At 38.6% G+C, this 22164-nt stretch overlaps 1 protein-coding gene across 2 annotated transcripts in view; it reads left to right on the top strand.

Annotated features, from left to right (window-relative positions):
- Positions 1 to 22164, top strand: part of LOC127568483 (echinoderm microtubule-associated protein-like 6) — a 240932-nt gene that overhangs the window by 207092 nt on the left and 11676 nt on the right. Inside the window, exons 31-38 of one of the 2 annotated variants that reach the window (XM_052012286.1) lie at positions 620 to 640; positions 1008 to 1181; positions 5229 to 5437; positions 6209 to 6366; positions 10931 to 11045; positions 15286 to 15474; positions 15833 to 16005; positions 20991 to 21153. In XM_052012286.1, the coding sequence (XP_051868246.1) occupies positions 620 to 640; positions 1008 to 1181; positions 5229 to 5437; positions 6209 to 6366; positions 10931 to 11045; positions 15286 to 15474; positions 15833 to 16005; positions 20991 to 21153 (1202 nt within the window). The remainder of the gene's footprint in view (positions 1 to 619; positions 641 to 1007; positions 1182 to 5228; positions 5438 to 6208; positions 6367 to 10930; positions 11046 to 15285; positions 15475 to 15832; positions 16006 to 20990; positions 21154 to 22164) is intronic. The other variant, XM_052012285.1, reaches the window with a different exon arrangement.

Below are 22164 nucleotides of genomic sequence, written 5' to 3'. Positions count from 1 at the left end.
CTGGACAGTGCTTCATGACTCTTGTCCAGCTCCTGAACAATGACAGAAAGTTCATGCTTTCTAAGATGCTTAAGAATGTCATTACCTTCCCTTTAAGAGTATCATGTAATCAAGCATACTAACCACTGAAGACAAGAGACTGGAAAATTATGTCAAAATTTTCATTGATACTAGTTTAGGTGAGCAACAGATCAATATAGTTAATTGTTTTATTGGTCTTCAAACACATCTTGGTTATCTTTTGGGGTCATCTAAGTATTGGTAGTTTCCATCATTTACATATGTAATGCAACAATTTGGTTATACAACGTACTGATTACTGTTTAGTTATCTTATAACTAAAATGTATGATATATATAGCAATTACTTTGAAACTGCCATTCATTAAAATCCAAATCCTATAATAGTTTCATCGATGTAATATCCAAGTCATCATTTGTTTAGCTTCAGAACAGAATTTTGCTTTTTATTAAAACACATTTTACCTTGTGTTCATTATGCATATTTAATTTATTGTCAATATTTCTCCTCTGATACTGTTGTGTAAAAACTCATCATGAGAGGGTACAGTATATCTTGGATCAATATTTCCTCATTTGCAATTGCTGTCTCAATGCAGGTGATATTACAGACACATCAGGTAAGGCTATCAGCTCTTGCCCCTTTCCCCCATTCCATCATTGTCTTTATTTTTATTTGTGCAGCTTCACTGATCCTCTTGTCATTGTGAAACTGTAATAATGTATTTGCTCATAGCGCAGATACATGTGGTTGTGCAGCCCATGGTTTTGTTCAGTTTGTTCCTATGCTTAGTAGATAGCAGTAGGATAATAAATATTCAGTGTACATTTCTTGAGCTAGATTGCTAGACTGTGAATGCAGATTGGATGCAACTAATTAGTAAAAATATTTAAATAAGTTAATATAAATGGTCATCAATTTTTAAACGTTTTTCTTTTTTTTCCTAGTTTAATTTTAATGAATATAATTCTTTTTACAATTACCAGGAGCAACTCCATCCATACATGTGTGGGATGTCATAAGCAAGCAGACACTTTCTATCCTGCGTTGTTCTCATAATAAAGGTGTCTGTTATGTTAACTTCAGTGCTACAGGCAAGCTGCTGTTATCGGTGGGTGTTGATGCTGAACATACTATCTCTGTTTGGAGATGGCAAGAAGGTAAATTTTATAGTTTATTATAATTAATGTTATTTATTTCATTTTCCATAGCCACTGACCTTCATTATTGCGTAACAAACAAATTTAAGCAAGTAATTTGTAGATTCAGCACCAGTGCCATGTTATGAACACATCAACATAGACAACATACATTTCTCATCCTTGAAATTTATCCTCATTGTTTTGCTCTGCTCATTATGCTCTGCTTGACAGATTTTCTTTCAAAAATGTCAATAAGAGCAAATCAGGTAGTTTGCACATTAATAGTATGTTTCCAGATTTTTAATCTAGGTCCTCTGTGCAAATGATAGGCATTCCCTTGAAGATTGTTGGAAGTACATTTTGATACAAAGTTCACTTTAACCTTAACCATGAAATCTTGCTATGTAGGTGAGGACCGTGAACATCACAGGAGTAGAGTGCTGAAGCAGCCTTAACCAAAGGATAGTGGCCTGTCTCAGCATAAGTTGAAGGGTTTGACCATTCCTGGCTTTTACCAGGAATTCCATCTTTAATCTTTAGATTACTATTTTATTTTTTTATGGCTAAAGTGCAGCCCCACCAAATAGAATTTCACACACATAGATGATGGATGTGCTCCCCTAAACAGACCTGGGGAATGGAATCCATAATTGGATACAACTGCTCCACGTAGACATCAGCAATGTAGCCCAAATTAATAGGCATTCCGATCAAATCTGAAGTTAGGTACGGTAACCATCTCTCCACTGTGTGTTGTTTTGAGCCTTCTGAATCCACCAGGAAGGGCGCAAACAGAAGAGGACAGAAGATTCCAGGCAGAGGGGACATCCAAGTCAAAGCTGTCCCGTATATGTCTATCATTGCTGCCTTCAGCTCAGACACACAGAAGCCACATTATGTAGTCATGGAATCATAGAAAGAAATAGCATGGAAACAGATCCTTGGGCCCACTGAGTCTATTGCCAAACATCAACCACAACTTACACTAATCAAAATCAGAATCAGATTTATTATCACTGACATATGACGTGAAATTTGTTGTTTTGCAGCAGCTGTATAGTGCAAAGACATAAATATCAATAAATCACAAAAATAAATAAATAGTACAAAAAGAAAAGGGAATAATGAGGTAGTGTTCATGAGTTCATGGATTGTTAAGAAATCTAATGGCGGAGGGGAAGAAGCTGTTTCTGAATTGTTGAGTGTGGGTCTTCAGACTCTTATACCTTCTCCCTGATGGTAGTAACGAGAAGAGGGCATGGCCCGGATGGTGAGGGTCTTTAATGATGGTATTTGTATTGGTTTATTATTGTCACTTGTACCAAGGTACAGTGAAAAACTTGTCTTGCATACTGATCGTACAGGTCAATTCATTACACAGTGCAGATACATTGAGTTAGTACAGAGTGCATCGAGGTAGTACAGATAAAAACAATAAGAGTACAGAGTAAAGTGTCACAGCTACAAGGAAGTGCATTGCAGGTAGACAATAAGGTGCACAGTCACAACAAGGTAGATTGTGGGGTCAAGAGTCCATCTCATTGTATGAGGAAACCGTTCAATAGTCGTATCACAGTGGGATAGAAGCTGTCCTTGAGCCTGGTGGTAAGTGCCCTCAGACTCCTGTATCTTCTGCCTGATGGGAGAGGAGAGAGATGCCACCTTCTTGACACACTGCCCCTTGAAGATGTCCTCAATAGTGGGGAGGGTTGTGTCCATGATGAAGCTTGCTGAGTCGATAACCATCTGCAACCTGTGCATTGGAGGCTCCATTTTGGCTGTGATGCCTCCAGTCAGAATCCTACATTAATCTCATTTTTTATTCTCCTCACTTTACTATAAACTCCACCCAGATTCTACCACTCACCCACACTCTAGGGGTAATTTACAATAGCCAACCCGCATGACCTTAAGATGTGGGAGGGAACTGGAGCACTTGGAGGAAAACCACATGGTTACAGGGAGAATATGCAAACTCCACACTGACAGGACCCAAGGTCAGGATTGAATCCAGGTTACTGGCACTGTGAGGCAGCAGCTCTACTAGGTTTGTTACTGAGCGGTCCAGCTTGTGTTTCTTGCACAAATGCACCCTGATCTTTCTTAAAATCAAGAACCTTTAAAGTTGACAACCTTTTCAATTATTCCAACTGAATTGGATTTCCCCTCATTGTACCCCACCTGCCATCTTTGCAGAGTCTTGGTCTCCTCACAATTTACTCTTCTACTTAAGTCTGTATCATCAACCTGGATACATTATACTCAGTGCTTTTATCTAAGTCATTAACGTAATTAGCTGAGGCCCCAGCATTGATCCCTGAGGTATCCCAACCTGATGATGACCTACTCTTTGTTTTTCTTTTGTCTGTTCAGTCCTCCTTAGATGATTTCTAAAATTCTCCTAATCCCCTTCCCTATTAGTAATATTCTTTATAAATTTATTAGCCTTTTCTTTGAACCTAGTATCATTCTGAACCTTAGTTATCCATGAATGGATCACTCTTCCATTCATGGCTAACTAATGAAATTTAGATTCACTGACAATACTTATATTAAGTGTCTTTCACTGTTTATCTTCCTTTGGAAAATAAGATTAAAAGGTGTAATCTAACTATTTGGCTTTCATACTCCATGAAATTGTTTTTATTTAAGTTTAAGGCACAAGTTAGGGGCTTCAATTTGTCACTCAAACTGAATGCGAAATCTGTCATATTATTATCGGTCTCCCTCAGGATTCTTTCCTTTCAGATTACTAATTTATTAACTCATTACAAATCTAAAGTAGCTTGTTCTTTGGTTGGGTCCACAACATATTGTTACAGCAAACTGTCTCAAATACATTCCATAATCTCATCTTCAAGACTGTTACCAATTGGATTTACTCAGTCTATTTGAAGATTAAGATCCCCCCCCCCCCCCCCCACATGAATATTGCAATACCCATTGTTTCTTTATAGATTGTACAACAACATTGCTGGTGTTAGGAAGCCTACAGACAACTGAACCCGATGTTTTCCACCACGTGTTATTCTTTATTTTTACTTACCTTATTCTTACTACCTGATCTTATGAAGCAACTCACTACTTTCGTAATGTCATCCTGTGCAATCAGAGCTACCCTACCCATCATGCTAGAACCATGTTTCTATAACGACTACTACATCAAATCATTTTACCTCTATTTCATTAATCATCTCCCTTATTCAGATACAAAGAATCACACTACTTTGACCCTGTTTGCTGTTGCACTATTACATCTTATGCTATATCTTTGTATTTGCTTTTGTGCTGCACGTTCTCTTTCTAGAGTTGCTCTATAGATGGAAGTTTTTAAAGTATCACCAATCAAAGAACAGGCTAGTTGTGTGTTAGGAGATAGAGTTAATTGGTAACCCCTGAAGAAGAACATTCATAATTATTTTAGAATTTTACATCTGTTATAGAAGATAGCTAATATCACCAGATATTATGATCTTGTGATCTTGTGATACCACAATAGATGGCAATAGGAGTGTGACTCTAACAATATCATACAATATGATTATTAACCCTGGATATGGTAGGCTGAAGAATCTTTGTGTAGGAGGAATATAAATTCTTATGCATGTGTAATCTGGAGCAAGCTATAAGAGAAGTTGAAGAGATCTTTTCTGATAGCAACATGAGATTTCCAGATCAGACCATGTTTAATCCTCAACACGACAACTCCTCTAAAACCTAAATACTAGCCAAAATGTTCTTCCTGGAATGTTTTGCCATTCTACATTATTTGATTATCATCCCTTCATTATGCTTCTCACAGAAATAGAACTTTAATATCTAAAAAAAAATTAGATTATTAATTGATTACTAGTATAATGATTCAGCAATTTTAGATGCATTTGTGAAAAAAATCAAGCAAAATTAATTAACTATTGTGCACAACATTTTTGCTTTAGTTAGATAAAAGATGAAAAAAGATAGTTTTCAGGTTTTTTATCTCTTATGATCTATCTGCAAGTGCAGATTTTCAGAAATGCATAGATACAACAAACAGATTCACTAATGAAGTACCTTTTGTTTTAGGTGCCAAAGTTGCAAGCAAAGCAGCCCATAGTGAGAGGATTTTTGTGGTTGAGTTTCGCCCAGATTCAGACACACAATTTGTATCTGTGGGGGTGAAGCATATAAAATTTTGGACCTTAGCTGGTGGAGCATTGCTTTCCAAAAAGGGGATAATTGGAACTGTGGATGATGCAAAGATGCAAACCATGCTATCAGTTGCCTTTGGTGCAGTAAGTACTGTTTAGAATTACTTTCCCCTACTTCCACAATAATTCTTTAGCAGGAGCATTGACGTTGTGTTTTATACAAAGTTCTAACAAACTACGTAAGATAGTAACTTCCCCGCATTTATGACCCAGTCCACAAAACTGTATTTTCTTTTGCCACTTTTTTGTCAGACTTGTATGTCATCTTCCTCTATTATAAATATCTTTGTGCACATTTATTATGGAAAATGCTTGTGTAAACTTACCGTATTGTAATTATACCCTCCAACCACTTGGTGGTGGAGTAGCACCTCAGTTTTGCCTCTTCTAATTGCAAAACACATACACAGACCTACCTCTTTTCCTACCAACTTGGCATCTTCTGTTGCCTAATTGACATAAATGTTTTTTTAAATTCACTATTTATCTATCTATTTATTTATTGTGTTTTGCATGTATTCTAAGCCAAGCGATAACATTATAGACATTGCTCATGGGGCCTGCTGCCACCATGGTGTTTGCCACAGTGTGGTTTGCAGTACAACGACAGACTGGGTTATGTTGGAAACTTCAGTACTTGTAGACTGTCTCATTACTAAACCAGTTAAGGTGCACTGATGGCATGACAGGCCAAATTCAGCTGAGCAGGAACTAAAGTTCACATCAAGGAGCAAGTTGGTATCTGACATTGATCACCAGTCTTCCTGTTCTATTCTGTGAGGCAGCCTCAACTACAAAGAGTATACTATGGATATCTTCACAATATAACCCTCTTTTTAAAACTATCTTTTATAGAACAACCTTACTTTCTCTGGTGCCATAAACGGGGATGTGTATGTCTGGAAAGATCACATTGTAATCCGAGTTGTAGCAAAAGCCCATACAGGACCTGTCTTTACAATGTACACAACATTAAGGGATGGCTTGATTGTCACAGGAGGCAAGGAAAGACCGTAAGATACATTGTTATTTGTTTTACTGATGTTATATCTATCCTGATAAAAGTATATTATTTTCAAACAGTTTAGTATTTGGCAGAGCATGATTATATTATGATTAATTTACATAGATTCTCATAAATCAGTAACAAGATTGTACATAAGAACATATGAAATAGAAGGTGGAGTAGGCCATTTAACCTATTGTACCTCCTTGTTATGCAGTCAGATCATGACTGATTTTTATGTCAATACTGTTTTCCAGTACCAATGTCATTTCCCCTGATGTTCAAAAATGTATCCATCAATAAACTTAATTTCTGAGCCTCCACAGTCCTCAAAAATTCACTTACAGTCTGGGTGTAGAAATTTCTTTTCACATCAATCTTGAATAGCCAACCCCTTTTTTGAGATAATGACTCATGCTGCCAGACATCCTGGCCAGAATAGACATCACCCCTGCAATTATTCTGTCAAGCCCCGCTAGAACTGTGTATATTTCAATAGGATGGTCTATTATTCTAAACTCTAGAGAGAATATATACGGTGGATGAAGTGAGAGGGTAAGCACTTCCCTTAGTCCATAGAGCAGCCTAAAGTTACCCAGTGCATACCTCACCTTTAACAAAATGAATTCTTCTGACCACAGTAAGCAGATTCGTGATATTCCCCGAGATCTATCTGTGATGACCCTGCAGCCGGCTAGCAGTATAGCCACCAACCAACCTCCAAACAGCAAGACTCTGGGCATTAACAATTCCAACATTACCTCACCCCTCTGCTCCAGGTCAGCTACAGGCAACAAGTGGACAACATGAACAATACCAGGCTCTACTTGCTGGATGACATGGACATTTGCACCTTGTATGTAACTCAGCTATTAGGTCATCATCAACCAGGCGAAGCCAAGGATTCAGTGGATCCACCAGGCCCTCTTCAGGCTTCAAAAGTACACAGAGGGAAACTTAGAACATAGAACAGTACAGCGCAGAACAGGCCCTTCGGCCCACAATGTTGTGCCAACGTAGCTATTCCCTCCTACCTACAGAATGCCCTTATCCCTCTATTTTCTTCTTATTCATGTACTCATCCAAGCCCCTCTTAAAAGCTCCCAATGAATTTGCCTCCACCACCCTATCAGGCAACGCATTCCAGGCATCCACCACTTTCTCAGTAAAAAAAAACGTACCCGTCACGTCTGTTCTGAACCTACCCCCCTCACCTTAAATGCATGCCCTTGTTAAAGATTTGTTAAAGATTTAATTGAAAGTGGAGTGGAGGAAGGGAATAACACTTATTACCTGCAGAGACCTCAAAATTCACAGGCCAGTCTTTTGATTCTCTGTAGCATGTGGCTTTTAGCCATGCTCCAGAAACAGCAGGAGGTTTTGCTTTTTCCTTTTTTCCCCCCCTAGAAATGTCGATGCACAAAGATGGTACTTCAGCCAATCAAAAGCCATCTCCACGTATGTATGTTATAGGATATGATTGCAACTGAAGTAGAGAGGAAAGGCCTACCAAAAATTATTTGCATTATGTGAAACATTGATTGTTAAACAGATAAATAATTAAATAATCAAATACAATTTAAAGTTATTATTTTCATTGTACAGTCACTGCCTACTCTGACTACATGTCACTCAGATATAGGTCTAGTCAGCTTGATCTAGACAATTGGAGAAGAATATAATTCATAAGATTTGCTTGGAAGAACCAATAAAAATGAAACTTAGAAATTCTTTTAAGAAATCTGTCAAATCATGTCTGATTACATTTGCTCTTAATATCCTGTCCTGAAGTTTGTCAGGGTCAATTTTTTGTTCATGCTCAGTCTATCACTTTTCTCTAATTGCAGTTCTATTTTTGTTCTGTTTGCCCTTTAAACTCAAACCCCATACCATCGGCATTACCAGATCAAATGCAGCAACTATGTCTCAAGTCTAATAAATATAACAATGTCAATCAATAAAATTATGTTTTTTAATTTAGACAAAGTCACTGAATGTTATATACACAAAATATAAGTATGAATAATTCTAGAAAACTTTAAATCTATTTTCCTGAACTTAAATTCAAATGCATTACAAATTAAGTTCAAAATTATATTTGTTTTAGTTCTTGCAAATTGCAACTCACCACAAAAAACAAGGATAATGGAATCATAAAGTCATATATCACAGAAATAAGCCCATCACTCTTCACCACCCGCCTCCCCACCGCCCCCCATCCAACACTCATGTAACTAACCGTCTATATTCATACATTACCAGCACTTGGTCTGTAGCCCTTCTATTGCTATGGCTATTCAAGTGCTTGCCTACATACTATAGTTAAGTGTTGTGAGGTAGTGCGTTCCAAGTTCTAACCACCCTCTGGGTGATAAAATTCCTCCTCCTATCCCCTCCAAACCTCTTACTCCTTACCTTAAGCTCATACACTCTTGTTATAGATACATCTGTAATGACGAAAAGTATACTACCATCTCCCTTTCCTGTGCCCTTCACAATTCATACACCTCTGTAAATCCTCTCAACATTCTTTGCTCCAAAGAAAACAAACCAACCTATCATTCTCTCATAACAGAGATACTCCATCCTGGTGAATTCTCTTCTTCTTTTTCTCCTGAGCAATCCCATTGTTTTCTAAACTGTGGTAACCAAAACTGTCCACATTATTCCAGACGTGGTCACAGCAATGTTGTATCAAACTGTACCATATTTTCCATGCTCTTATGTTTGATACCTGAGATAATAAGACTAGTATCCTGTGAACCTTCTTTACCATCCTAGCTACCTGTGCTGCCATCTTCAAAGATCTTTGGATTTGTAAACCTAGGTCCCTATATTCCTCAATACTCCGTATGGCCCTACCATTCATTGTGTATGACTTGTATGACTTTACAAAATGCATCACTTCACCCCAAACAAGATTAAATTCCATCTGCCATTGCTCTGCCTAACTTACCAGCTGATCAATATCTTTCTGTAGCCTGAGAGTATATTCTTTACTGTCCAGAACACCATCAGTTTTTGTGGCTATCTGCAGATTTGCTGAGCATACCTCCTACGGTAACACCTACTGTAAGTCGTCAATTGTATATAGCAAACAGTATGGTGCCTGAGTACATCACTGCTCCCAGGCTTCCAATCACAAAAACAACCTTGCGCTATCACACTCTGTCTCCTATAACCACACCAATTTTGCACCTATTTGCCTTGAATCCAATGAGCTCGACCTTTTGGACTTGCCTTCCATGCGGATTCTTCTCAAATGCTTTACTAACATCCATGTATACAACATCAACTATACTGTCCTCATCTGTGTGCTTAGTTATTTCTTTGAAAAACTCAAGTCAGAATAGTCAGACAGGATCTCCCACCAACAAAGCCAAGCTGACTATCCCTGATCAATCCCTGCCTTTCTGAGTACAGATTGATCCTGTCTCCAAGATTTTTTCCAGTAACTTCCCTACTACTGACAAAGCTCACTGTCCTGTAATTACTTGGCTTATTCCTTCTTGAATAAAGGAACCACAGCAGCTGTCTTCTGTCACCTCGCACAGTGGCCAATGAAGCTTTAGCAGTTTTTGTCAGGGCCCCAGCTAGCTTCACCCTTGCCTTCCCTAGCAGCCCTGGATACATCTCATGAGTCCCTGGAGATTTATTCACCTTGATGTCTGCTAAGACATTTAATGCCTTATTTTTAATGATAATATGATCTAGAACATCACCATCTCCCTCCCCAAAATCTCCAGCTACAAAGTTTTTCTCCTTGGGAAAGAAATATTCATTTAAGACCTTGCCCACTTCCTGTGGCTTCATGCACAGGTTGCTGCTTAGGTCCCTAATAGACCCCAGCCTTCTCCTGGCCATGGTCTTGCTCTTAATATACTTACAAGAAGCCTTGGGATGTTCTTCAATCTTATCTGCCAATGCTATTTCATTGCACTTCTTTGTCCTCCTAGTTTCTTTTTTAAGCACGACCCCCCCCCCCCCAGCTGAAAGGCCTCCCTTATTATTATAACTTCTATACACTTCCCTTCTTTTTTAATCAAACTGTTGATGTTTACTGAATCCAAGGTACCCTTGACTTGCTTTACTTGCCTTTCACCCTTTTGGGAGTATGTTGGCCCTGAACTCTCCCTATTTCACTTTTAAGAGTTCCACTTGTTGCTGTTCCTCGTGCTTGCCAGGTCCTGCTTAATGATGTTGAAATCAGCCTTCCCCCAATTCAGAATCTTTATTTCAAAACCCTCCTTATCCTCTTCCATAATTATCTTGAAACTTAGAGTTATGGTCACTATCGCCAAAATGCTTGCCTACTGACACTTCAACTGCTCAACCCTATTAGGGCTATTAACGTACTGGCACAAGAAGCTCTCCTGAATGAAGTTTAAAAATTCCACCCCGTTTAATCCTTTTAACACTAAGGCAATCCCAATTAATATTGTAGAAGTTGAAATCCCTTATCATCGCAACTCCTACTATAATCTATAATTCCCCTACTACTATAATCTAAGTGTTAATTTTTGCTATACATAAAATTTACTGTAAGATGGATGTCCCTTTGCTTCCAAAAGGACAAAAGAAGGAGGAGCAGTAAAACTCTGGGATCAGGAAATGAAGCGATGTCGAGCGTTCCAGCTGGAGACAGGACAGCCTTTGGACTGTGTTCGTTCAGTCTGCAGAGGAAAGGTCAGAAATCTAAATTTTTAACACTTCTTGATCAAAGCTTATTGCTGTGATATAGTTTGAAGTAGTTTAATTCATAAAAATATATGTAAAAATTAAGATTATGTGGGGATTAAATTAATCAACAAAAAAGGATATTGGATAGACTGTAAAATGGCTTGTTAATTTACTATAGTGTACTTCACAGTATTGCAATAAACCATTTGGTAAAGGAATGCAAATTATTGGAACTGTTCTGTTTAAGTTTTTCTGAATTAATGAAAATTGTTAAGACAGTACTGAAAGAGTATCTGCCGTGATGGAGGTCTGACTATGACATTGGATCACATTCCATTCTGTTTGTGATCGCATTCCAGCCAGTGTCAGCTGAATTTAGGTCCTTGAGTGGATAAAAAAACTGGCTCTCTATATGCAGATGACTTGTTACTTTATATTTCTAACCCAGAGGAATCCATCCCTGCAGTATTATCACTGCTTGCTCAGTTTAGTGTTTTTTCTGGTTATAGATTAAATCTTAATGGGAGTAAACTCTTTCCATTAAATATGCAAACCCCAATTTATAGGCAATTACCATTTAGATTAGTAACAGACCATTTTATGTATTTGGGTGTTAAAATTACCAAGAAGCATAAGGACCTGTTTAAAGTTAACTTGTTACCTTTAATTGATCACGTTAAACAATTATTTACGAAATGGTCCCCTTTATCTCTCTCATTGATAGGCCGAATTAATGTGGTTAAGATGAATATTTTACCAAAATTTCTATATCTATTTCAGGTGATTCCAGCTTTCATCCCAAAATCTTTTTTTGACACTATTGATTCTAAAATTCTTTCATATGTATGGCAGAATAAAAACCCAAGGTTAAGTAAGAAATATTTACAAAAATTAAAAAAGGATGGTGGCATGGCTTTGCCTAACCTTAATTTTTTGGGCACAAGATTTAGATGTAATTCAATGTCCCAAATGGGTATACCTTGAGTATGAATCAGTGCCATGATTTTCATTAGTTTCTATTTTAGGAACCTCACTCCCTTTTGCACTTACTAAATTGAGTAAACATATGACTCACCCAATAGTTAAACATACAATACGAATATGGTTTCAATTCCATAAATTCTTTGGATTGAGTAAATTTAACTTATCAAGCCCCATTCAATCTAATTTTTTTTCTTTCAACCATCCAGAATCGACTTAGCTTTTTCTTTATGGAAAATGAAGGGAATAACATGTTTCTATGATTTATTCATTGATAACTGTTTTTTATCTTTTGAACAGTTGTCTAATAAATACAATTTGCCTAGATCACACTTTTTTCGATACTTACAGATTAGAAATTTTTAAAAAGTCACTATGCCTTCTTTTCCGACTCCATATAAAATTGAAATTACGGAAAAAATTTTAGGCTTTAATCCCTATCAGAAGAGCTTGATAGCAATAATTTATGATCTAATTATAAAAATACGTCCAGACACACTTGATAAAATTAAGAATGTATGGGAAAGAGAACTCCAGATACTTTTACCCACAGAGACTTGGAAGAAAATTCTTTAATTAGTTAATACATCTTCAATGTGTGCCAGACACTCTTTGAGACAATTTAAGGTGGTTCACAGGACCCATATGTTGAAGGACAAGTTAGCCCGTTTTTATCACCATATAAATCCTGTATGTGATAGATGTAATTCGGAGGTGGCTTCCCTGACACACATGTTTTGGTCCTGTCCTCTTTTGGAAAAATATTGGAAAGACATTTGTAACATTATTTCAACTGTATTGAATATTGATTTACAACCTCACCTAATCACTGCAATTTTTGGGCTGCCATTGATGGAATCTGGCCACTTATCTGCTGCTGCTTGTCATATGATTGCCTTTGTCACATTAATGGCCAAGCAATCCATTTTGTTTAAATGGAAGGATCCAATACATCCCACTACTTTTCAATGGTTTTCTCAAACTATATCATGTTTAAACTTAGAATAAAATTAGGAGTGGCACTGTTGATTCTTCGCTTAAATTTGAGGAAGTTTGGAGTCCATTCATTCAATATTTTCATATGATATAGATCCCTTTTCAATAATCTTTGAATTTAGAGGAGCGGAGTTGATGACATAATAATGCTCCTTGTTCATTGAGAAATATCAGTCCAGTTTTTTCTTTCTTTTGAAATTTTTTTTTAGTTTGTTTCGTTTTAGTACTTTTTTTTGATTTGTGTTTTTTTATATAATAAATATTTTTCTTTCTCTTTTTGATTTTTTTTTGTAATATATTCATTTACCAAGAAACCGTGGGGCCTAGAATATATTTTTATTCTTTATGACTATATATGTCATGATTGTCCTCCCGATCTCTTTGTATTACATGTATAATTACCGATGTTATATTTATTAATCTGTATTAATTTGAAAATTAATAAAAAGATTGAAAAAGAAAAAAAAACTGGCTCATCTGAGCAACCCCACACCATCATTTGAAGCACACTTACTCCACTATCCCCCACCAAATCTATACTTGTGTCAGTTGTATCAAACTGAAGGGCAGCAAGTTAACAAGGCTTCCTTGATAACACCTGGAATAGCTCTCACATCCACCATTTAGAAGGATCAGGCCAGTGATTACATTGGTCTTCCATCACCTCCAAGTCACACAATATCCTTATCTGTTGAAATTTGTTGTTGTTCCTCAATTGTCACTGGGTTAAAATTCTAGAACTGCCCACCTTTTTCACAAGTACTGCTGTATGATAAGAAAGTGGTTCCTAACCAGCCTTTAAAGGGCAGTGAGAGAGATAATTAAATACTGACATCTTAGTAATGCCCACATCCCATAAGCGATGCTCACATATAATAGAGGGGAAAAAACACCCATTAACTCAACTGGCCTTCCCTCTTTTGCAGATCACCTCACCATTTCAACATGCCAAGTCATATTCCACCCACCACCCCAACCCTCCACCCAGAAGCACTGTTAGTCTGTGTTGTCCGGGACATTTAATACCTGAATGCAAATTCTGTTACCCAGATACTACCTTCTGCAAATTTAACCCCTATGCTTATGTGACTCTTGAAGGCTGGTCCAATGGTCTTCTTGCTGCTTGTACCATGCTCTTTTTAAGGCAGCCAAGCTGCCCATTCTGATCTTGTCTCAATATCTCAAAAGCCTCTCATCACTAAGGCCTCTCTATCCCTTACCAAGCAGGCATTAAAGCTTGATAACAGCTATAAACACTGTATATTTTAGCTTTTAAGCCTGACTTTTAATGTGCTTCACGAAAACACTCCTTCCTTTCCTTGATGTCAATAAAGACTTTCTGGAGGTTTGATATTTTAATCTAGTTGCATTTTAATTTAATATTACACCCATGCACCAATTAAGATATCGTATATCACCTAAAATGCATCCAGAGGGGATTTTCCATACAACCTAATGTGTCCTAGTTAAACCCAAAAGATGACATGTTGGAACTAACTTATTGTTAGACATTTTCCATGATCCACATTTAAACCTGCATGTTAAAATTCTCCTCATTAATCAAAAAGCTGTTTTTGTTCAGATACTGATATGGTTGACGTTATGATGCAGAAGGGGTTTGCAATCTGAAGTGATCATTCTTTCATATTTATAAAATTAAGATTGAATGTTGACAATATATTGAAACTCTAATCAAAAATATAAAGTTTGCAGACTTGGAATTACATTATTGCTGTTTCTGCAATTCTCTGTAATTGAGTTCTATCACTGATGAATTTCTATAGTGATGGAAGTGAAGCATGTCATTTCTGGTAAAAAGGAGTGTTTATCTACTTCTATCAACTATTGTTGTCAAGTACTCAGTCAAGCTCAGAAGAAAGTTCCATGGTTCAATAATCAAACTCTACCTATGCATCAAAAGAGCATCTCCCTTTGCTCCAATGTCAAAATTTTTTTCTTCTAACTTCTCTTCCTTTCCTCCCCTCCTTCCTCCTCTCTGTCTCTCTCTCTCCCTTTCTCCCTCCCTCCCACCCTCCCAACCTTACAATTTTCCTTCATTATACCTACTGTAGGATTCTTAAGTAGATTCCCTTTAAAAAGTGCTGAAGATTCTGAGGATATTTATGCTCTGCTGCTGGACATGGAGCTTCCTGAATTTACCTTGCACAATTTTATTTTGCAACATTTTAAAATTTCAGCAAACACGTACAGTATATATTTCCTCACATTTAACTTTGCTTTTTGCCTAATAACAATTTTTTTATTATAGGGGAAAATACTTGTAGGAACGAAAGATTGTGAGATAATTGAAGTCGGAGAAAAGAATGCAGCATCAAATAGCCTAATTGATGGGCACATGGAAGGAGAGATTTGGGGCCTTGCTACACACCCTTTGAAAGATCTGCTGATCTCTGCAAGTGATGATGGCACAATAAGAATCTGGGACTTGGCTGATAAAGTAAGTAGGAAAAGATTTTTTAAAAATGGATGCACTCCTAACAATTGCTGATGTCTGGCTTCTCGTTGCCTTGTATCAAAGGTGTTGGCTTTTTTTGTCCTCTTTCTGTCTGGCTCTGTGGTGGTCTATTCTTCTCCCTTTGTTTTTTCAATTTCATAACTGCACAACTTGGATTGGCACTTATTGTATGAGAAATCTCAGTTAGAGTCCAGTCCACAAACCCTCCCCCCATTGCTACTTTGATATATCGTGGTGTCATATCACTAAAATCTTTGTCAAGTAAAATCACATACAGGTTTAAAATTATAGTTCTGTTCTAAGTTACTTTACATAATTTTGCTGAATTTCCCCATTGTAGAAATTGCTAAACAAAGTGAACCTTGGATATGGTGCAAAATGTGCTGCTTACAGTCCTGATGGAGAAATGGTAGCGATTGGGATGAAAAATGGAGAATTCATTATACTCTTAGTCAATTCTCTGAAAGTGTGGGGCAAGAAACGAGACCGAAGTGCTGCCATCCAGGATATCAGGTACAATACCTAATGTTGTAGAAATATTCAGCTAATACCTTTAAAGTATGTACACTGATGTATATCAAAATTGAGTAAATATCAACATGAGCACAAACTCACCTCTATTGTACACCTAAATACTGTTGCAGTACCTATATCACTTGCTGGTCCAAAAGCTCTGAATTTGGGGCCCAGACATTTGTGCTTGAGGACCATTTTCAGGTCAGAACAGAAAATCAAGGAGTTAAATTGTCCCTGGCACTTCCAGACACACAACATGCTACTGCACAGAAGCTACTGGGCGTGCAAAGTGACATCAAATGGCATTCAACACTTGTTTGATTTCATGTACAAAATTCTACCTTGTGTACAGTTTTAAAGGGGTGGGAACAGAAGTCCAGAAAGTTTAAAAGAGGTAGGAACAGAAGCCCAGAGGACTCCAGTTTCAGTGGAAATGAGACCCGGAGTTTTTAAAGTGGCAAAGTTTATGTCACAAGACAGCAGATAGGTGACTGCTGGTACTTCTTCCCAATTCCTCCTTATTGGTCAAGAAATTTAACTCAGGGGACATTAGTACAGTTAAGGGTCTATGTTTCTAATTAAATCCAAATTAATTAATTAAATAGAACAAAGATGGCTGGACAGGCAATGTGTTGTAGCAGCAACATTTAGGAACTGGTGGACTTCAATGACCATATCTGCAGTTAGTGTTGGCTGCTCAAGGAACTTTGGCACTGAGTTGATGAAATGAAGTCCAAGCTTCAGACACTGCAATACTTTAGGAAGAGGGATGGTTACCTGTGTGCTGTGCTCTAAGAGGCAGTCAACCCCTTCGATTAGTTACCTTGAATTTGATCTGTAGTCAGGGACAGGAGAGTATGACTACAAATGAAGTAGGTATAAGGATCCAGAGAGCAGCTCTGGAGGAGTCTTCACCCTTAACCTTCTCTAACAGGTATGAGGTTCATGCTCCCTCTCTGGGTGAGGGTGGGGACTGCATCATGCATGTGCAAACTGTGCAAAGCACCATTGCACATTCAAGTAGAGTAAATTGGTTTATTATTGTCACATGTACCGAGATTCAGTGAAAAGCATTTACTTGCATGCCATCCAGACAGATCATTCCATACATCAGCATATTGAGGTAGTACAAAAGGAAAAGAAAACAGAATGGAGAATATAGTATTACAGTTACAGAGAAAGTGTAGTGCAGGTAGACTAATAAAGTGCAAGGGCAATGACAAGGTAGATTGAAAGATCAAGAGTTCATCTTTAGTGTATAAGAGGTCTGTTCAAGAGTCTGGTAACAGCAGGATAGAAGCTGTCCTTGAGCCTGGTGGTACGTATTCTCAAACTTTTATATCTTCTGCCTGACAGGAGGCAGGGGAAGAGAGAATGACCAAGGTCGGAGGGGTCCTTGATTATGTTGGCTGCTTTCCCAAGGGAGCAGAATGTGTAGACAGAGTCAATGGAGGGGAAGCTGGTTTTCATGATAGACTGGGTGGCATTCATAACTCTCTGAAATTTCTTGCAGTCATGGGCAGAGTAGTTGCCACATCAAGCTGTGATGCATCTGGAAAGGATGCTTTCTGTTGTGCATCTGTAAAATTTGATGAGGGTCATCAGGGATATGCCACATTTCCTTAGCCTTCTGTGGAAATAAAGGCACTCGTGTGCTTTCTTGACCATAGTGTCCACAAAATATAGTTGTCATAGGTGATAACATAGGTAGGGGAACAGACTCTGTTCTCTGAAGTAAATAGAGTCCAGAAGGCTGTGTTGCCTGCCTGCCGTCAAGATTGAGGACATGTGGGCTGGAGAGGAACTTGCAGCTCAGAAACAGGCCCTTTGGCCCATCTCATCCATGCCAACCAAGATGTCTATCTGGGTATCCCATTTGCCTGCGTTTGGCCCATGTCTCTCTCAGCCTGTTCTATCCATGTATCTGTCCAAATCGTACCTGTTCCATATACCAACTATCCTCTGCATGAAAAAGTTGCCCTTCGGGTCCTTTTAAATCTTTTCCCTCTCACCTTAAATCTAGGAGTGGGAGGAGTAAGATCCAGTTGTCATTGTCCATATTGTCAAAAATGACACAGGTTGGATTTGGGAGAAGGTATTGCTGAGGGATTATGAGTATTTAGGGTCAAAATTGAAAAGCAAAACCACAAAGGTGATAATCTCCAGATTATTACCTGAATCAGGTGCAACTGACAGAAGATAAAAAACTTTAGATAAGGAAACACATGGCTCAAAGATTGGTATGGGAGAAATGGGTTCCAATTCATGGAGCATTGTCACTAGTACTAGAGAAAGAGAGAGCTATTCCATTGGGACAGGCTTCATTTTAACTATGCTGCCCCCCACCCCCACCCCACCACCACCTTGCAACATCTATATTCAGAACCAAACACTGATTAAAGAGCAAGTGCCCTCTAGTGTCTCCTGAACTACCTGCCAGCTCTTTTCTTTTGTTCTGCTATTGCTTAGTTCCTCTTTGTCTGCACTGTCTTGGGCTGTGGAGTTGAGCACCTCCCAAAACATGCTATCCCTCCAAACCTCATACCTCTCCTTGCTCTGTCTATCTCTTTCAGCCTCTTCTAGCGATTTTGATACCAGTCAAATGTATTCTATAATTCGTATCTACCAGAAATTACTTTATATTTAAATATATTCATTTTTGCCATGTAGTGCCCTTGAAAAATCTTCTGGAGAAGATCATCATGAAGTGCTGTTGAATAGCATGTTCTGGGACTTAGACTTAGTGATGATAAAGTCACAGTACATTATATCTTCCAAGTCAGGATCATGTGTGACATGAAGGGTAACCTGCAGGTGGTGGTGTTTCCATGCACCTACTGCTGTTGTGGTATAACTGAAGTGCAGTTTGCAAATAGTACACAGTATAGCCACAGAACACCAGTGGTGGAGGGAATGAATGTTTAAAATGGTAGATCAAATGCTAAACAAGCAGGCTGTTTTAATCTCATCATGTTGAACTACATGAAGGTTGTTTAAGCTGCACACAGCTGGGCAAATGGACAATATTCCTTCAAATTTATGATTTTTCCCTGTACTTGGTGCAATAGTTTTGGGGAGTCATTCAATATGTTAAGTCCAGTCATTGGCTGATCCAGCTAAATTACCTCACAGGCGAGATGCCAAAATACTGGAGAAGAATTAATGTTGTTCTTCTGTTTAAGAAGGGCAGCAGGAATAAGCCAGGTAACTGTACACTGGTGAGGCCTTACATCAGTGGTAGAGAAATTATCGGAGAAAATCCTAAAGGGTAGAATCTATGAACATTTGGAACCTCTTCTGCACCCTCTCCAAAGCCTCCACATCCTTCCTGTAATACGGTGACCAGAAATGCACACAGTACTCCAAAGATGGCCTAACCAAAGCTTTATACCGCTGCGACATGACTTCCCGATTTTTATACTCAACACCCCAACTGATGAAGGCAAGCATGCTGTACACCTTCTTTACAACCCTATTTACTTGTGTTACCCCTTTCAGGGAGCCATGGAATTGCACCCTTCCTAAATCGCAACACCTCACACTTGTCCAGATTAAATTCTATCTATCATTTCTCTGTCCACATTTCCAGTTGGTCTATATCCTGCTGAATCCTTTGACTCACTATCCACAACTCTGCCAATTTTGTGTCATCTGCAAATTTACTAATCAGCCCACCTACGTTTTTGTCCAGATCACTTATGTTATCACAAATAAGAGGTCCCAGCACTGATTCTTGCAGAACACACCTAATCTTAGACCTCCAGTCAGAAAAACAGCCCTCCACTACTAACCTCTGTCTTCCATGACCAAGCCAATTTTGAATCCAATCTACCAAGTCTCCATGGATCTCATGTGCTTAATCTTCTGGATCAGCCTACCGTGAGGGACCTTGTCCAAAGCTTTACTAAAGTCCATGTATACAGCATCCACTGTCCTACCCTCTTCAATCATCTTCATCATCTCCTCAAAAAACTCAATCAAGTTTGCAAGACATGACCTCCCCTGCACAAAGCCATGCTGACTATCCCTAATAAGTCTTTGCTTTTTCCAGATGCAAGGTGATCCTTTTCCTAAGAAACTTCTCCAATAATTTCCCTACTACTGATGTAGGCTCACCAGCCTATAATTTCCTGGTTTGTCTCTACTGCCCTTCTTAAACAAAGGAACAACATTGGCTATTCTTCAGTCCTCTGGGGCCTTGCCTGTGGTTAAAGAGGATATAAAGATCTCTGTCAAGGACCCAGAAATCTCTCTTTCATCTTTCAATAACCTGGGATTGGACCCATCAGGCCCGGAGTAGTTATCCACCTTTATAGAGGTGACCTGATAGAGGTATATAAAATTATAATAGGCGTACATAGTCAGAATCTTTTCCCATGGTATCAAAAACAAGAGAGCATAATTTTCAGGTTAAAGGAAGAAGTTTTAAGGGGGATTTGGGGGTAATTTTTTTATATACAAGAATGGTTGATATCTGGAGCTTGCTGCCAGAGCAGATAGTAGAGTCAAGTACAATCACTATGTTTAAGCGACATTTAGACAGGCACAGAAGGATACAGTCCTAGTGTGGGCAAATGGAATTAGAGTAGATGGGCATATGGTCGGCATGGATGTGGTGGATCGAAGCAACCCTTTCTGTGCTGTGCATTATGACTCTATAACATTGTTCAAGCTGATATTAGGTAGGTCCTGGCGGGGTTGTCATCAAAAAGGAAGCAGTTTTTCCAAGAAAAGGGGCAATAATGTGACAAGGCTGAAGTAATGGGCCGTTTTTCAGTAGTTGGAAATTTGTGGAATTCACGGTCCTGTGAGTGGGTGTTATCCTGAAGTAAAAATATTAATGAACACATTGAACAGAACATTAAGCAAATACCTTTGAAAATGAAGCATTGTACTGAATAAAATTAAGACAAATAAGTTTAATAAATTGCTTATAATTAATTTAGAAACACTGACTGCCTCTTTCTTACTTTTTTTTCTAGTTTTAGCCCCAATTCCATGTTCCTGGCAGTAGGTTCGGCAGAAAATACTGTTGATTTTTATGACCTCACACAGGGGCCTACTTTAAACCGAATAGGCTACTGCAAAGACATCCCGAGTTTTGTTATCCAAATGGACTTTTCAGCTGATAGCAAACACATTCAGGTAGGATGTTTCTTTAATCTCAATAAAAATGAGATGCACTGGTACCTCATGTAACGCTTGGAATATAATAGGAAGCGGTGAGAGGCAGGGATGGCTGTTGGTGCAGACAGAGAAACGTGCATTACTACCAGTGCTGTTGTGCCTGGAACCTGATTGGGGACTTGGCCCTCCACTGGAACTCCTGTGGTTTAAAGTGATCTTATTGCTACAGAGCTCAGTGTGGAGTGAGCCAATGGGGTGATATGCAACAGCTGCCTGTGGGGGTTGGTATCAGGCAGGCTGTGGTGATTACTCTCTGCTAAGATGCAGGGCTCAGGACGACTTCTAGCCAACACAGTGAGTTTGAGCCATTGATGGGGACTGGCAGCACCTGTTCCATGTGTTGACAGATTACCCGGATACAAAAGTCTCTGTCACCTCTTGTTACCTTCCCCTCCCTTTGTCTGGCTGGACTGAGCTGAGGAGAGCTGTGGAATCAAAGTCTAAGGTGGTGTGGAGGACGGGCTGAGGGGGATGTGGGCAACATCCGTCACATCCCACAGAATGAGCAGCAGCAGAGGTCGAGTTCACACCAGGTTCCTGGTAGAGCTGCAGATGTCTTTTTAAAGTACAGGTCATGTGAACTGGTTCATGTTCAGGACCAAGAAAGCTATAACAAATTGTCATCTGATGGGTAGCGCCAAGTGGGGTCTGTGAATCCATATGGTTCTACCCGCTAAACATTTTTAACATTGGAACACTAAAGATCTTCCATTTATACAATGCTCTCCAGATTCTCAGAGCTAACCAAGATAACAAAAATGAACATATTCCTTGCAAACTAGAAGAAGCACTCTCAACTCCATCAATATTCATCAAAACAAGAAAAAACTGACAGTTACCTTACCTGCAGGGCCAATTCCAGCTGACCAATAAAAGCTGCAAGATGATGCAGCCCAATTTCTCAGTTTGCACTTTTTATATAGATAGAATCAGTAATTGGCACCTGAATTCAAAACTTGATTTCTTCTC

The sequence above is a fragment of the Pristis pectinata genome, chromosome 3 (assembly GCF_009764475.1).
Source record: "Pristis pectinata isolate sPriPec2 chromosome 3, sPriPec2.1.pri, whole genome shotgun sequence".
In the NCBI taxonomy this organism is placed as follows: Eukaryota; Metazoa; Chordata; class Chondrichthyes; order Rhinopristiformes; family Pristidae; genus Pristis; species Pristis pectinata.
Note: the sequence above shows the minus strand (reverse complement) of the source record. Positions and strands in the feature narration are given on the sequence as shown.